The 17,552-nt window shown below is 41.9% G+C and overlaps 2 protein-coding genes across 2 annotated transcripts; both read right to left on the bottom strand.

Annotated features, from left to right (window-relative positions):
- Positions 1-1,620: 1,620 nt before the first annotated feature.
- On the bottom strand, positions 1,621-6,327 carry tyw3 (tRNA-yW synthesizing protein 3 homolog (S. cerevisiae)). Its single transcript, XM_063886815.1, has 6 exons — positions 5,989-6,327; positions 5,362-5,442; positions 4,401-4,499; positions 3,058-3,129; positions 2,770-2,903; positions 1,621-2,661 (listed from the first exon to the last, which is right to left on the bottom strand). Exons 1-6 carry the CDS (start codon positions 6,154-6,156, stop codon positions 2,445-2,447), a joined length of 771 nt encoding a protein of 256 aa, XP_063742885.1. The 5' UTR covers positions 6,157-6,327; the 3' UTR covers positions 1,621-2,444.
- A 5,600-nt stretch (positions 6,328-11,927) lies between these two features.
- cfap157 (cilia and flagella associated protein 157) lies at positions 11,928-16,760 on the bottom strand. Its single transcript, XM_063886858.1, is given in 8 exon segments — positions 11,928-12,020; positions 12,346-12,428; positions 12,431-12,504; positions 13,189-13,304; positions 13,392-13,659; positions 14,287-14,440; positions 15,375-15,646; positions 16,605-16,760. Coding segments are annotated over 8 exon segments (1,215 nt in total). The 5' UTR covers position 16,760.
- Between the last annotated feature and the right edge of the window lie 792 nt (positions 16,761-17,552).

The raw sequence follows: 17,552 nt of genomic DNA, 5'->3' as shown, positions 1-17,552 counted from the left end.
TAAGGTGGGACCGATCACAACAGAGCTGGCCAGTTAACCAATCAGAGCAGACTGGGCAGAGGGTGAGAAGAGGTGCTGCAGCACGGGCAGTATGAGAAACATAAAGAGCTTTTTGTGTCACAATCCGTCAATTTGTCTGGGTTTTATTTTGAAAAGTGCGCACTCTCCTAGTTATGTCTGCTTCTACTTCCTTCTCTGTGTTTCCCTCCTGTTTTATTACCTGATGTGTATTGTGGTATTTAAGTTCTTTCAGTTGTTGTGAGATCCTTGTCGAATTTGGATTTGTTCTTTAGGGAGAGAGTTCTGATCTGTTTGTCTCATAGCCTTGAAATAAAGGTATTTTCAGTTAAACCCTGTGTCTTTCCTGCATTTGGGTCCTGCCTTCTTCGCTTCCTCCGACATTTTGAACATTAAAGCATGGAGACATGTCCCAGTAGAGACACTACATACTGACATACATCTGAAAGTGAGCAGAGTAGGACCACTATAATAGGGTACATGTTTGTACTTTTAATTAAGTTACATTTTGAATGCAGGACTTAACTGAATATTTCTACATACTGTTAGAACAACATTTACTCAAGTAAAACATCTGAGTACTTCTTCCAGCTCTGGTGGTAGGAAGTGTGTGTAAGTCACTTTGGATGAAAGCATCAGCTAAATTACATGTGAAGTCACAAGCAACATCTTTAACATAAAAAGCCTGGATTAACAACCAGGAGGGAGAGGGTTCACTGCATGGAAATGTTTTATTAATAACGTGTTTCAAAGCTTACACCATCACACACAGGCTGCTGTGTGGTCTAACTGATGTAGGTGCAACACGGTTTACAGAAGACATTGCGATGGAGGTAGGATGGGTTAATAGGGGTCTACCAGCCATGACTTTACCCTGGGGAATATGTATTCAAAGAAAGTGAACCATATTTGTTAAATCCACTCATCATATTTATACAAGATTTAATTTCAACCCTATTAACCACAAATAAATACAAAGTAAATAGAGTGAAGAAAGTTCTCATGCCAGCACTGCTGCCCTCCAGTGGTCATGAGTAATATCACTCCCAGCTTTGACATTAAATTGGACTACATTATAGCTGAAGGTGTCTTTCAACCTAGCCTCTGATGCAGGATTTTATTTTTCACACGGCTTCCTCTTGTCTGTCACTGGTGCCATCTTATTTTAGGACCAGGATGTCCGTTTAGTTCCCAGCCTGTTTCTCACACGAGCCGTGAAGCTTGGCTCTACTGCTCAGTGGGATTTATGACACCTTACTGCAATTCAGTTTCCATTATATTCATTTAGCACGAGAGGGTTCAGAATATTTCAGTTTCAGGAGATTAACAGGGTTGTTTGTAATCTCATTATTCATGCATTTTTTCTTTTGCCTTGAACCATTTCATTATTTGTCATCTAGTCCCACACAGTGATAGGATGAGGGGATAAGGGGGCATTAGCATGTTTGGAAATGTGCATCTTTATACTATGAGTTGAAATGATCCGAGTATCATTCATTGTCATCGTCATCCTACATCACAGGGTTGCATGATGAAATGCTACACACTAAATACGTGGCAACATGAAACAGAAAAAACAGTAGCAGTAGCAGAGCATTTATGTGGTACATTTTTTATTTAAAACACAAGGAAAGTTAAGAAATAAAAAGCAATTAAAGTCCTCTGTTCCATACAATGTTAATAGTGTTTATTTAATTGTTATCTCCGATAAATTGAGAATTCTTATTTGGTCTTAATTCTAAATGAGCATCTCCTCTGGACAGTCAGATACATCCATTGCATCAGTTTAGGTGGCCTTTTAACTTCTCATTGATTGCTAAATGAAATAGCCATATGCTAGACATTATAGGCATTTACAGTGGAGCAGTGATGATGTATTGTTTTGTTTCGACCGGGAAGTTAGCATCGCAAAGGCTCCTTCAACATACTTTAAACCAAATACATTTTTCCATTGGATTTTGGAATATTGCTTTTGGAAACACTTTACGATTTTCAAAGCGTAGTAGTAGTGCAGTCGTCAGTAGTAAAAAGCTAACGCTAGGCTATAAAGGAACTACATCAAGGTCACATGACTTCAGGTCATTTGTCAGACAGTTTACAGATTTTCTCTTCACGGTCAACTTTAATATTTTCACCTTTTTAGTTCTGTTTATCTTCTATTTTGAGATGTTTATATTGTATAACTGACTCTTTTTGTTCTAATTATGTGTGTGAGGGGAGGGGGGGGGTAGCAACGCTGGGTCAGTCCTCTGGACAGCTGTTCCTCAATTGGCCGGCTGCTTTCCTCATTGACTTAAATCTACCGCGCTGCAGTGGAGGTAACCATGGCGATCCTCCTTGTGATACAGGCCCCAGCTCTCCGATCAATATGAACAATGTGCAGCAACACTTTTATATTTCATATGTATACAAATATACACTATACTTCAAGTGAACAGATCCAGACAGTCGTCCAGCTCTGGCTCTGACTCATCGCCATGGAAACAGTCAGTCTGATGGTGTCGTTCTCTCTTCCGCCTCCCTTTATACACACTAGTTTTCTCCTCCTCTGTCTCTGGTGATCCCTGTGGGAGGGGAGGAGCTGGGATTTGTAGTTTGTTTAGTTTCTCTGTAGGTAGGGCTGACAGGAGATTCTGCTGGAACCTGGAGATAAGGCAAAAAAACCTATGAAAAAAACAACACAACAAACAAACAAAATGGATTCTGACGCGTAACATTTGGGAAACCCTTGGAGCCAGTGAGCAGACCGACCTGTGGATGCGTCTCAGGTTCTCCTCCATCTTCTGATTGGCTGTCTGACACAGGAAATGGATGTAGTCGTGAGGAACCAGGAGCTTCCCTTCAAGGCTGAGAGGAACCTCCAGGCCGTGGGTGCTGCGGACGGCCTACAGGGACACAAGACAGCATGGACACATTGACTTCTTTTCCAAAGCTGAGGGATAGTTCTACTGAATAGATTTCTTTAATTGACATTATAATTCATATTGAAAATACTCTATTGGTTCAACCCAGGAAATGGTATTGATGTCGCCAGCCTACCGTGATGATCTTCCCCGTCTTGCTGACAGTGAGCCCGGAGTTCCTGAAGCCTGAGTTGATGGCCACTGAGTGCTGGGGGAGACAACACCTCCCTCTATTAACAGACAGTAACAGCACTGCACTGACACATGGCTCCATACCATAACACAAGCTTCCACAACAAAGGATAAATATACTTTTTTAGGTAAAATAAGATTAATTATATAGACTCACTGAAGCAGAAAGTTAACAAGAATTACACCTTAGTTAAAACTATGATAATATACAAGTAGAATACAATGAAAGACAATCAAACAGTAAATATCAACAGTAGAAAATACATACATCAATAGAGTATCTAAAGAACATAAAATATAAAAATACAAAATACATTTGAACACTCTATAATTAGGATTACTGCAATGCACTACTTTCTACTTTCTGGTCTTCCTGAAAATATACACCACCCCTACAACTGCTGCAAAACTCAGCTGCACGTTTTTACCAGGACCAGGAAGAGAGCACACCTCCCCCCAAAGTCTCTGCACTGGCTCCCTGTGAGCTACAGAATCCATTTTAAAACACTTTCATTGATTTTTAAAGCTCTTAATGGTCTTGGGCCTGGCTATTCATTGGATTTGCTTTTAACCTGTGAACCCTCTAGAAACACAGGTCTTATGGGACTGTCCTTTTAATCATACCTAAAAGGGAAACAAAGGTGAGGCGTCTTTTTATAATTACAGTCCACGACTGTGGAACAGTCTCCCAGAAGACCTGGAGGCAGAGAGCGTTCCCCGGATTCAAGAATTCGGTAGTTCTAGTCAGATGGACGTCAGGGAGGCAGTCCCTTACTTGAATTACTGGTACTGTGCTTGCTACATCGTTACACACCATTAGAGCCTACTCCACTCAGGAACTTGATTCAGCTCAAAATTTTCAGGCGTTTGAAGGGCGTTTTTTATAATGTCCATATTTTCACTGAATGGTCGTCTTGAAAAGGGTACTAACAACAATGTAAGCTCACTACGTGAATTGCTACTTAGCACTTAACTAGATCCTCTGTCTCGAGCCAGTGAACTAACGGGAATTCTAGAATACCCTGGAACTGTGGGAAAATCTGAAAGAATACTCCCATTGACCACAAATCAATATATGATTGGTTGATCAAATTGTCAATCCGAACGTACGCTCTCATTCAGTTTAAGGGCCATGGCATTCTGTCAGGGATGTAGAATACCCTGGTTGAAGGATATTCTTCCCCGAGTCCCAGAACAATATCTGATAGGTTGCATTTTTTTTTTACAATTTTAGTCAACACAGCAGTGTATATTTGTGTTTGGTATATAGCAGTGTATGGTTCTCACCAGTAGCTGAGCGTCCTCCAGCCTCCTGCACTGCACATGCAGCACAAAGGGCTCAAACTTCATCACAGCATCCCCTGAGGAGTGACCCACAGCGTCCACCTGTGAACACAGGAGACTTGCGTTTATGGTCTCCTTGCCAGCACGGTGAACCCGGAAATGTTCAGTGCCCCGAAGTTTTATGTTAGAAATGTATAGTATGGGTCCCCAGCACATAGAAACTGCTAGATGCTAACTTCCATATGTAGGGAAATGTGCACAATTAGCATACACTAGCATGAATTACCATTATAGCCTATGTGGACCATAGTTAAAAAATGGCTTGGCCGATTTGGACAATTTTGTAGTGGTGTTGGGGGTTACTGAGCATTTTCAGGATCAATTATGGCAATTTTAACCAGAACTGTCCATATTTCTACTCTCTGTGGACTGATTTTGATGAATTTGCATCAATTTTGGAAGATTAAGGGGACTCTGGATCATTTAGATTGGACAGCTTGGCTATTTATTTGAAAATAAATTATCGACAGCAGAGGCAATCATTTTCAATTTGTGCTGTCTATATTTAGTGGTCGCAACACTGATGCTCATGGTAGTCAAAATGAGCCCACAGATATATGGCCACTTTCTTGGTTAAAACAGTTATTTCTTATCCTGAAAATGTCAGAAATGGACTCAGCAGCCGCAAATAACCCCCAAAATCTGCCAAGTCATAATTTTTACTATTGTTTACATAATCTATAATCCAATTCATTTAAATTATGCTAATTGTGCAAATTGCCCAACATATCCAAGTCAGTATCCGGCAGTTTCTATGTGCTGGGGACCTGTACTATACATTTCAACATAAAACTTTGAGGTACTCAACATTTCTGGGTTCACAATAGGACTTAATGAGCTGGCAAGTAGAATATTAGTATATTTATGTCAGTATAATACCAAGGTCCATCACACAGTGTCTCACCAGGTCATCAGACTTGACTTTGTGGTGCGAGACAAAGAGCCAGACACAGTTCTGTTTGTGGATGTCGCTGCTGTCTGAAGCCTGGAAGAGAGAGGGGCTTTATTAACCACATAAAATGAATGCTGGGAATATAAAAGTCATCATTTAAATAGTTATTCATGGAGGACTTTTACTTGTAATAATGTATTTTGACAATAACATATTGATACTTTTACTCAAGTAAAGCATCTGGTTACTTTTTCCAGCTCTGTTCATGGTATATCGTTATCCTCCAAGGGTTTGGCCTGTGATAATACCTTTAAGCAGCTTGTTAGCAGTGGTGTCAAGTAACTAAGTACATTTACTCAAGTACTGTACTTAAGTACAATTTTGAGGGGAAATTAACCAGATGCTTTTCATTTTTTGCTACTTTGTACTTCTACTCCACTACAATTCAGAGGTAAATAGTGTACTTTCAATCCATTTATTTAATACCTTTAATACTTTGACTTGTAACAGAGTATTCCTACACTCTGGTACTTCTACTTTTACTCAAGTACAAGATCTGAGTATTTCTCCCACATCTGCCTGTCAGCCTGTTAGCCAGCGAGCTTGTTAGCTTGTTAGCCTTTTCGCTTCAGCTCTCACCCCGTCTATGAGGACTGTCCTCCCGGAGCAGGAGCTGGTGGTGAAGTACTGCTCGCAGCTGTTGAGCAGAGACACCAGCTGGGTGATGTCTTCGTCTACACTGCCCTTCTTGCTCTGGTCCAGCTTCCTCTCACTCTGCAGCTTCATCTCTCTGAACCGTTTCTCCATGTTAGCTTTAGTGTTACAGCTACAGGCTGGACTGCCCCGAGCCAGCTCAAGAGATGAATGATACGAGCGGAACCACTGTAGAACGCATCTTTAATGACACGCCTTACGTTGTAAACAATAGTCAGCTGTTGTTCTTCTGTAAAACATGGTTTCCTCTTCTTTTGAGTTTATTTTGTTGAGACAACCAACGATTTGGTACTTTAGCGCCGGCTACTGGACTGGCGTATATTGCAGTCAGGCTTGGGAGGAGTACTTCTACAATGTATTCTATTACAATTACTAGCTACCTGTGTAAATGTTACCAGTAACATACTTTAAGTATTTATTTATATATATATACAGTGGTATGCAAAAGTTTGGGCACCCCTCTGAGATTTCATGACAATTTGCTTTTCCTTTATAATAGAAGATCACAGCAACAACATTTGTTTTCCTACAAAGATGTAGACGTTTTAGTGTTTTCCAGACCAAAATTCTTAGGGTAGCATTACATAGTTTTATTATAATAAAATAAAATGCAAAAAATGGGATGTGCAAAAGTTTGGGCACCCTTATAAATAGCATTCATTTCAACACCTGTACGGATTTATAGCTGACAGGTTGCTGCACAAAATTGCTTTGATTAGCTCATTAGACCTTCAATTACAAAGACAGGTGGAACCAATCATGAAAAAGGCTATTTAACATAGGTAATAGCTGGCTGTGCCTGGCCTAGGTTCTTTCTTAGGGAGTGGCAAGATGGGGACCTCAAAACAACTCTCCACTGACCTGAAAGCTAAGATAATCCAACATTATAAATTAGGAGAAGGGTACAAAAAATTATCTGACAGGTTTAAACTGTCTGTCTCCACAGTCAGAAACGTAGTTGTGAAATGGAAGGCCACAGGAACAGTCCGTGTGAAGGAAAGATGTGGTAGGCCGACAAAAATAGGGGAAAGGCACAGGCGAAGGATGGTGAAAATGGTCACAGAGAAGCCACAGACCACCTCCAGAGAACTACAACAACATCTGGCTGCTGATGGTGTAGTTGTTCACCGTTCCACAATCCAGCGTACTTTGCACCAGGAAGAGCTCATTGGAAGGGTGATGTGCAAAAAGCCTTTCCTGAGTGTTAATCACAAGAAGAGTCGCATGAGGTATGCAAAAGCACATCTGGACAAGCCAGAAGCATTTTGGAACAAAATACTGTGGTCAGATGAGACCAAGATTGAGTTATTTGGTCATAACATGAACAGGTATGCATGGCGAAAAAAACACCACTGCATTCAATGAAAAGAACTTGTTGCCCACTGTAAAATTTGGTGGAGGATCTATCATGTTATGGGGCTGTGTGGCTAGCACAGGTACTGGAAAACTTGTTAAAGTTGAGGGCCACATGAATTCCTTACAGTACCAGGAGATTCTTGACAAGAATGTTCTAGAGTCAGTCACAAAGTTGAAGCTACGCCGGGGTTGGATTTTTCAGCAGGACAATGATCCTAAGCACCGATCAAAATCCACCAAGGAATTCATGCAGAAGCACAGGTACAATGTTCTGGAATGGCCATCCCAGTCCCCAGACCTTAACATCATTGAAAATGTATGGATTTATTTGAAGAAGGCTGTCCATGCACGGAGGCCAAGAAACCTGACTGAACTGGAGACGTTTTGTGTGGAAGAATGGGCCAAAATACCACCTGCCAGGCTTAAGGGACTTGTCTGTGGCTACAGGAGGCGTCTACAGGCCGTTATTGCAGCAAAAGGAGGCAATACTAAATATTAATGGAATTATTTCTTAGGGGTGCCCAAATTTATGCACATGCCTATTTTTGTTTGAATGCACATAAACATGTTTCTGTTTGACCAATAAAAGTTATTTCACTACTGAGATGTTTCTGTTACCATAAGGTATAACATATGTTAAAATGAAGTTGCTGCTTCAAAAGCTCAGCAAGTGACAAACTGATGCAGTGGTTTTCCTAAGGGGTGCCCAAACTTTTGCATACCACTGTATATATATGTATAGGTTTCCATACATGTCAAATGCAGTCGCAATACATATAGGGGAAAATAAATATCAATTCCGTATCGTTAACCGTATGTTAGACAACTGAACAATGTACAAAGAAACCAACATATTTAGTATCAAAATGTGTCATCTGAAATTATAGGATAGGCTTACAGAATAATACAGTTCACAAATGCTGTTTTTATTTAACACATGAACATGTGCACATCTTTCAATCTACTGCAGTTGCATAACACAGATTCTTCCAAAGTTTCCAGCTGGTGCAACACCGGTCACTTCGTTGCCAGAAGGGATTTATTCATACTTGATGAATAATTTATGTAATTACAAAGTGTTTCTCTCCTTCCCCACACACTCACTGATTTCAACAATCAGTCAAGCAGTGTTAATTTGAATTAGATACAGGGTATTGTTGAGAATTGATCCAGTATGACAAAACTTAATACTCCTGTGTATCGATATTTTCCTACCCCCCTGGATTCTTGTACACCCCTGGCTTCATTAGCGCTAAATGCAAAAAGACTATTAAACAAAAAGGATGCATTATTATTAGTTGGGGGATTCACACCAGCTCCTCAACCAGCTGCAACATTGAAGCAATTCATATTATTAAAAAAATATAGTTATTTGTTTTGCCAGGAACCAAGAGATATTTGGCTCTTTCATAATAAGACAGAATTCAATACAGAAACATTAAATTGCACTTTTAACTGACAATGTGTGACTTTTTGAATGAAGAAAGATCATAATTATTATAATTATTAGATTTAGATTTATTGTCCCCAGGGGGAAACCGACTCACACATTCTTTTCATTTGTCTGATTATTTATAACTTATGGTATTTTGACAAAGATTTTATAGCAAAAAAAATGATGACTTTGGGTACTTGGCAAAGGACAGAAGGTAAAATATGAAAGGACTGGATGCTTTCCGAGAGCCAGCAACTTATCGTGGTGGAGAAGTTTGTGTGCCCCAATGAACCTGGGGGCTGTGTTGTCTGGAACCTTGTGTTCCTGGTAGGGTCTCCCATGGCAAATTGGTCTCAGGTAAGGGGTCAGACTAAGATTGGTTCAAAAGACCTCATGAAAATCACACATGAAATCGAGGATACCCAGCCCGGAGGAAGCCCAGGGTCCCCTTCTGGAGCCAGGTGGAGCATTACCAGTTGGATCTGGTGGGGCTCACCTCTACGCACAGCGTCGGCTCTGGAACCTTACTTCTTGATAGGGGTTGGACTCTATTCTTCTCTGGAGTTTCCCAAGGTGTGAGGCGCCGAGCGGCTGTGGGGATACTCACAGGCCCCCGGTTGAGTGCCGCTTTGTTGGAGTTTACCCCAGTGGACGAGAGGGTCGCCTCCCTACGCCTGCGGGTTATGGGGGGGAAAACTCTGACTGTTGTGTGTGCTTATGCACCAAACAGCAGTTCAGAGTATTCGGCCTTCTTGGAGACCCTGAAAAGAGTCCTGTATGGGGCTCCTGAAGGGGACTCCTTAGTCTTGCTGGGAGACTTCAATGCACACGTGGGCAATGATGGAGACACTTGGAGGTGCGTGACTGGGAGGAACGCCCCCCCCCCCCCCCGATCTGAACCGGAGTGGTGGTTTGTTACTGGACTTCTGTGCTAGTCATGGATTGGCCATAACAAACACCATGTTCGAACATAAGGATGCTCATAAGTGTACGTGGTACCAGAGCACCCTAGGCAGAAGGTCCATGATCGATTTTGTTATCGTATCATCGGCCCCGAGGCCGCATGTTTTGGACACTCAGGTGAACCGAGGGGCGGAGTTGTCAACTGATCACCATCTGGTGGTGAGTTGGGTCGAGTGGCAGGGGAAGCCTCTGGACAGACCTGGTAAACGTGTAGTGCAGGTGAACTGGGAATGTCTGGAGGAATCCCAAGTCCAGGAGGCCTTCAAATCACATCTCCTTTCAGGCATCCCTGTGGAGGCTGGGGACATTAAACCAGAGTAGGCGGTGTTCAAAGCCTCTATTGCCGAAGCTGCGGCGGGGAGCTGTGGTCTTAGGTGCCTCAAGGGGTGGTAACCCTCGAATCTCCAGGTGGACACCGGTGGTCAAGGAAGCCGTCCGACTGAAGAAGGAGGCCTTTCGGGATATGTTATTCCTGGGTCACTCCTGATGCAGTTGCAAGGTATCGACAGGACTGACGGGCAGCAGCAGGTGTGGGAGAAGTTCGGAGAAGCCATGGAGAAGGACTTTCGGTCGGCACCAAAGTTTTTCTGGAAAACCGTCCGACACCTCAGGAGGGGGAAGCAGGGAACCATCCAAGCTGTGTACAGTAAGGATGGGGCGCTGTTGACCTCAACTGATAGGGTCTTTGGGCGGTGGAAGGAACTCTTTGAGGAAGTCCTGAACCCGACAACTCTGCCCTCTATGTTAGAGGCGGAGCTGGAGTATGAAGGGGGAAGTCACTGATGTAGTCAAACAGCTCCACAGTGGCAAAGCCCCGGGGGTGGATGAGATCTGCCGAGAAATGCTGAAGGCTCTGGGTGTTGAGGGACTGTCATGGTTGACACATCTCATCAACATTGCGTGGAAGTCGGAAACAGTACCGAAGGAGTGGCAGACCGGGGTGGTGCTTCCCCTTTTTAAAAAGGGGGATCGGAGGGTGTTGGCCAATTACAGAGCCATCACACTACTCAGCCTCCCCGGGAAAGATTACTCTAAGGTGCTGGAAAGGAGGGTCTGGCCGATTGTCGAACCTCAGATTGAAGAGGAACAATGCGGATTTTGTCCTGGTCGAGGAACGACAGACCAGCTTTTCACTCTCCCAAGGATCCTGGAGGGGGCCTGGGAGTACACTCATCCGGTCTACATGTGCTTTGAGGATTTGCAGAAGCTTTGTCACCAATCCTGTTTGTGATATTCATGGACACGATTTCGAGACGTAGTTGTGGGGGAGGGGGTCTGCATTTCAGTGGGCTAAAGATTGCACCAATGCTTTTTGCAGATGATGTGGTCTTAATGGCTTCATCGGTCTGTGACCTTCAGCACTCACTGGATCGAGTCCACTCACTGGATCAGTACCTCCAAATCTGAGGTCATGGTCCTCAGCAGGAAACCGATGGACTGTCGACTCCAGGTAGGGAATGAGGCCTTACCCCAAGTGAAGGAGTTCAAGTATCTCGGAGCGGTACTGCAGTCGCTTTACCGCACTGTTGTGACGAAAAGAGAGGTGAGCCAGAAGTCAAAGCTCTGTCTACTGGGCCATCTTTTTTCCTACCCTCACCTATGGTCATGAAGGATGGGTCATGACCGAAAGAACGAGATTGCGGATACAAGCGGCCGAAATGGGATTTCTCCGCAGGGTGGCTGGCATCTCCCTTAGGGATAAGGTGAGAAGTTCAGTCATCCAGGAGGGACTCGGAGAAGAACCGCTGCTCCTTCGCGTTGAAAGGAGCCAGTTGAGGTGGTTCGGGCACCTAGTGAGGATGCCACCTGGGCACCTCCCTAGGGAGGTGCTCCAGGCATGTCCAGCTGGGAAGAGACCGAGGGGTAAACCCAGGACCAGGTGGAGGGATTATATCTCTTCGCAGGCCTGGGAGCGCCTTGGAATCCCCCAGTCAGAGCTGGTTGATGTGGCCAGGGAAAGGAACGTTTGGGGCTCTCTGCTGGAGCTGTTACCTCCGCAACCCTGACGGAAAAGCGGGAGAAGATGGATGGATGGATGGATGGATGGATGGATGGATGGATGGATGGATGGTTTTTATTCTAGATATATGTTCTATTCTGTTATTTGGGTTTAGTAGAGGAGTTTCTGGAGGTCAGAAGTGAGACGGCTGGGTTGGAAGCACCGTGGTTTATGGAGCGATCTGTTTTCTGACTGGTCGGCTTCCTGAGGGGAGGGAAAGAGCAACAAAAGATAAACAAACAAGTATAGTGAAGAACAAATGTACAACACAACTGAATCCTCTTAAAGCAAAGAAAAATGTACATTTATCATAGCAAGAAAATAAGATTAGGGTCATTTGTAAACAGATAGTTGGTGATTAAAGTGCTATTGCTTGCAAAATAAGGTAAATGATGCGTTTAAGGTTAATTTCTCTATAAAATGTATGTTTTATTTGTAAAATGAATAAAACATGCATCATAAGATGCGTTATTCTTTCACCAGAGCCAGTTAACAGGACTTCCACACACTGCAGAGTAGATGAACAGACCTGAGCAGAGGCACCTGGGTGCTGCTGGACCCGGCTGCTCCCGTCCTGGAGAGAGTGTGTTTGTGTTTCGGTGTGGGGCGGAGTACGATGCCCGGACCAGCCAGCTTGTTGCGAGCAAGCTCAACCTGAAAAGTCTGAGCTGGATTCAGGGTCAAATTTCTGTAAAGACACAAGGAGGTGATGACAAAGCAAGCATCTCTCTGCTGAATGACAGGTCATTTAACTGTTACTTTTATCCAAAGCGACTTACAAACATTTCTATTAGCAAAAACGTTTCTTTAAATAACAGAATTATATTGTGGCCGTGATTGGATATTCTCCTAAAGAATTGTACCAACATTTGTCATTAAGAATACTCAGGTATTTATTTATGTAATTGATGGTCGCTACTGTTAAATGTAGACCAGTCATTCAAACATACGGTGGCCGACAAGTGCAAACGCGCTACAACGGCCCAAAACTTTTCCATTAGGAGAAACGCACTGTAGCCTAAAGAAATAATACAAAACAAATACAGAAATAACGTCAACAAGCACTCCGGTCCCAGCTGTGTGCGTCACTTTTTAGTGTCCCCTGGTGTCCGTTGTGTTTTGAGCTTCCTGCAGATTTTTTAATATTATTTGCAGCTACTGTACTGGGAGCGTCTTTTCTAACTGTTGAATATGAAGAACACAGCTGGATGTGGACAACTGTATTATTTACATGAAATTATCATAATTTTTTATCATCAATACATTTACATTTTGTTATTTATTTCCACTTGTTAAGTTGGGCGTCTTTCTTTCTTTCTTTCTTTTTTTTTGGAAATGAATTTGTATTTTGAATTTGAAAGTAAGCTTTGACCTGAGTGCCTCAGCCTGGACTCCTGTGTGTTCGGTGTGGAGCTGCTCCACTTCCTGCTTAAAGCCTTTCAGCTCCGCCTGCAGCTGCTGACACTTGTCTGTGAGCTGCTCCTCCACCTAATGGAGGAACAATATCATGAATGCAAACATCATTGACTTAATATCTTAACTGAATCTGAAACGTGTAGATATGTGTTCCCTCACCTTCTTGTGGACGCAGTTCTGGCGGGACGTCTCTCTGAGCATCTCCTCCAGGTTCTCCACATCCACACTGAGCTGACTCTTCCGCTCCCGCAGGGCGAAGTTCTCCTCCATCAGGCAGTGATTCTGTTCTGACAGCTGGCTGTTCAGACTCTTAACCTCAGTGTTCTCCTGAAGGGCCGACCTGGCTGCCTCCGGGACCTTTTGCTCCACCAGGTGCTGCACCTCCGCCGCCATGGCTGCCACGTGGCTCTCCATCTCCTTCTCTAACCTAAAGGGTAAACATTTAGGGACAGCTTATTTTATAGAAACGCTTGAGAAGATTATTGTATATTTGTGTGACATAGCCCTGTCTTTTTACCACACTTTACCGCTTTACTTGTCTATTATTTGTTTTTTTCTTCATGTTATATACGTTACAAAAATCTGGTGCAGGAATGAGTCTTAAAACCTGGAAATTAGTCAGCATCTCTGGTTTCAGAGTCAACTAAAGTATGTCAGTAAATGCTCAACTGGTGACTGTCTGAAGCTTCGATGTGTCATAAAAACTAGCTAGCTAACAGGGGACTAAATAAGGCTACTAAACGTCTTCACGCTGAACATTAGCCGCCTCTGCTTAGCAGTATGGAAGTTGAGTCGTGACGTAGTTGGTTTATAGTCTAACATTAGCTTTTTACTTCTGCGGACTGCATTTACACTTTTAAAAAATCATCAATTGCCGTTAATATGTGGGGATTGTCCTTCTGAACAAACCTGTAAGTATCACATGTGTTTGCCAATGGAAAACTACTGTTGCTTTCTGTGTACGGAGCACATGCTAATTTCCGGGTCAACCTACAAAAAAACTTCACCACTCTATTGCACATGTGAGGCTGTAAGTAAATCAGCAGTTGGAAACCTCTTCTTATCCATCAGGGCTTTCATCTCCAGGCTATGGATGGTAACTTTATGTTCCTCCTTCTGATTTGCCAGTTGCTTCTCCAGGGACTCCATGTGGGACATTAGCTGCTCCCTCTGCTCCTGAAACTCCTCCAGGGCTGCCAGCCTCGACGCTACGAGGAGGAGAGAGTTACATCTTTGGAGGACTACTCAGGGGGATGAAAGTGGTCCTCTAAATAGAAGGTCAGGGGTTTGATCCCTGCAGTCAACATGTGTCAATGTGTTCTTGGGCAAAATACGTAACCCTAAAAAATGTTAAACTGTTCAGCCATTACTCTTGTTAGCTGGAAAAAACAATTGCTATATACTAAAATGTGATCATGTATTTTCGGAATCGATGCAAATACAAAAACACCAAAACACATGAAAATGAAGAAAGATATTCACTGACTTGACAATGTATGCTTAAACATTCACCATCTTGATGAAACATGCACAGCATTAATTCAAAGCCCTGAATAACTCAAAACACTGCAAGAAACTCAAAACACCACGGAAACGGGGACACTAAAAAGGGATGCACACAGCTGTGACATTGGCCAAGGAAACATTTTTTATTTTATTTGCAATGTTACTGAAACTGTAGTGCGATTGTACTAAAGGAAATAGTTTGGGCTGTGGGTACATGTTTGCACCTGTTTTTTGAACTTCATAAAAATATTTGTATTTTATTCTAAAATGGAGCAATCGTCCCAAAATCCGATTAACCCAGGATGAATAAATTATTGTTATTGTTTGTTTCACATTAGCCTTTTCGTCAGTGATCCAAACAACTGCATACATTTCATATTCTGCAGGTGCTTTCTGAATGGCAAAACAAGAAGGTGGAAGTTGTGACAATGTAGTGACTCTAATATACATAATTCACCTATACGATCTCCACAACAACTTCATTCTATGAGAAAGACATTTTTCCTTTATTATTTTCTTAAATACTGTTTCATGTGGAAAATTGTCATTGAAAGGTTACCATCTCAAAATCATCTTCATAGGATTTTCAATATGCTACATCTGCATGCTTAAACCAAAAGAGATATTCCATCTCACCGAGGGATTCGTTTTCTGAGGTGATGTCTTGTATCCGGCCTTGCAGCTCTCTCCTCAGCTCAGTAATCTGCAGCTGCTGGGCGTCTCTGTCCTGCCAGGTGGCCTGCTGCTGACTCTCCAGACGTTCTGTGAGCTCGTCCACCTCGTCCTCCTTTTCCAGCAGCGAGCGTTTCAGATACTCAACAACGTCCTTCTTCTCCTTCTCCAGGATATTGCACTGACAGTCTAAGTCCTTCTTCTGCCTCTCTAGTGCCTCACATTTCAGCTGATATCTGGAGGAGGAAAATAATCAAGCAGAGCTGACAGTTAATACAATAGAATGTAATGATTCCTGAAATGATGGAGAGAAAAAAAAAATGTACTCAGGTATTTGTACTTGTGTATGCATTTCAAAGTCAAAGGCAAATATACATTTATTTGACGACTTTGCTTTGTATTCTGATTGATAATGTTACATATACATCAACAAATGCACTGGGATGAAATATTACACATTAATATAATATAATTTATTATGTTTTTTTGTAAAAACCGAAATGTTGCCTTTAATTAAATTACTCATAATTGTACAATGTTAGTTGAGAGCAATAATATTACGTTTAAATAAAAAAATGTAAGTTCAACTTCAGAGGCAAATAGTGTTCTTTTTACTGTTCACTACATTTGTTTAACACTCACAGTTACTTATATAAAAACACATGATATGTTGGTATGGTATAATGCAGTACTGTACTACTCATCTACACAGTATTTCTAAGTATCTAAATGGCTTTACATTGACAAACTGCAATACTAAAACCCTCTAAAAAGGATAATACAGTAAATAATAACAAAATACTGTGAACCATTCTGCACCAACTTTTACTTTTGACACTTGAAGTACATTTATGATAATACTAATGTACATTGTATATTTTTAAATGGGTAATCGTGCAGAATGACTACTTGCTTTTTGTACTTTAAGTATTTTGATGCTAATACTTTTTTTTAGTTTTATTTAAGCAACATTTTGAAATCAGGGCTTTTACTTGTAATGGAGTACTTTAAGACCATAGTAGCTACTTAACACTGCCCTAAAGCGATTTTTCTTGAGAACAGGACTAAATAACGTATATAAAAAAAGAAACTCACACAAACATATTACTAAAGTATTCATATTAAAATAAGTTCACTTAAAGTCATTTGGTTTCGTAACATTTATATATCACTTTTTTTCTCGTGAAGTCTCACCTCTCCAGCTGCTCGGTCAGATATCGTATTTGAGTCAGATATAAATAATTATCTTTTGCATCAGAGCCGCGTTTATCTGCAGGACTGTCTCTTTTCTGCATTTTCTGGACTTCATTTAGTTTCTCGACAGTTTTCTTTTCCTTCTTCTTTGGCATTGTGTCGGAGAAAGTTGGTTAGAGGCGAGAAACTAAACCACACTGTTGCTAGGCAATGCTGCCTTCAGGGACTCCTCGAAAAGTTTGTTTCTTCGCCAAGACGTATGAGCAACAATGTTATCATGGCATACGCACAAATCTTTAACAATCTTTGCAAAACAAAAAGTTGTGCAATTATGTGTTACCCCTGTGAGGTTTATTGGAGTGTTTAATCGCTGTTTTTGACCATGTTCTCTGATCGATAAATAAGCTGTTAATTATTGATCGAAATTAAACTGTTTTTCAAAGCATGAAGCAATCATCATACCACACCAGATCCGTACCAGATGGGATCAGAATCAGAAAACCTTTATTAGTCCCACAGAGGGGAAATGTACATTTGTTACAGAAGTGGCATAGATGCAAAAGTGGCATAGCAGGGCATGCAATAACGCAGAATAAGCTAACATATGTATATTGAAGAAAAGAACACATTAGTTATATAAAGTAGGATATACACATCCATGGCTGAAAAATGATGAGCAGCAACTTCAGAACTTAGTGACATATGTAAAGTCAGTTGTTGGGACATCATACAAATTATGATTGATGATTGATGATGATGATGATGATGATGATGATGATGATGATGATGATGATGATGGTGATTATTGCACAGTATTTCAAGAAAAGTGCCTATATTGCATATTGCCGTTTATTACACAAGATCTCAACAGTCCGTATTGTGGGGGGGTCTGCCAGGGGCCGTGGTGGTTGTAAAGTCTGACCTCTGCAGGAAGGAAGGACCTGCGGT

This window comes from Eleginops maclovinus, chromosome 6 (genome assembly GCF_036324505.1).
Source record: "Eleginops maclovinus isolate JMC-PN-2008 ecotype Puerto Natales chromosome 6, JC_Emac_rtc_rv5, whole genome shotgun sequence".
Classification (NCBI taxonomy): Eukaryota; Metazoa; Chordata; class Actinopteri; order Perciformes; family Eleginopidae; genus Eleginops; species Eleginops maclovinus.
This window is presented reverse-complemented; position numbering and strand designations above follow the sequence as displayed.

What these genes read in the sequence shown, in the direction of transcription:
- tyw3 (XM_063886815.1), bottom strand. Translation starts at nt 6,156, where the DNA reads ATGGAGAAACGGTTCAGAGAGATGAAGCTGCAGAGTGAGAGGAAGCTG. An exon ending in AAGTCAAGTCTGATGACCTG is followed by an intron (nt 4,500 to 5,361) that starts GTGAGACACTGT and finishes CTGTGTTCACAG; the next exon opens with GTGGACGCTGTGGGTCACTC. An exon ending in AGACGGGGAAGATCATCACG is followed by an intron (nt 2,904 to 3,057) that starts GTAGGCTGGCGA and finishes GTGTCCCTGTAG; the next exon opens with GCCGTCCGCAGCACCCACGG.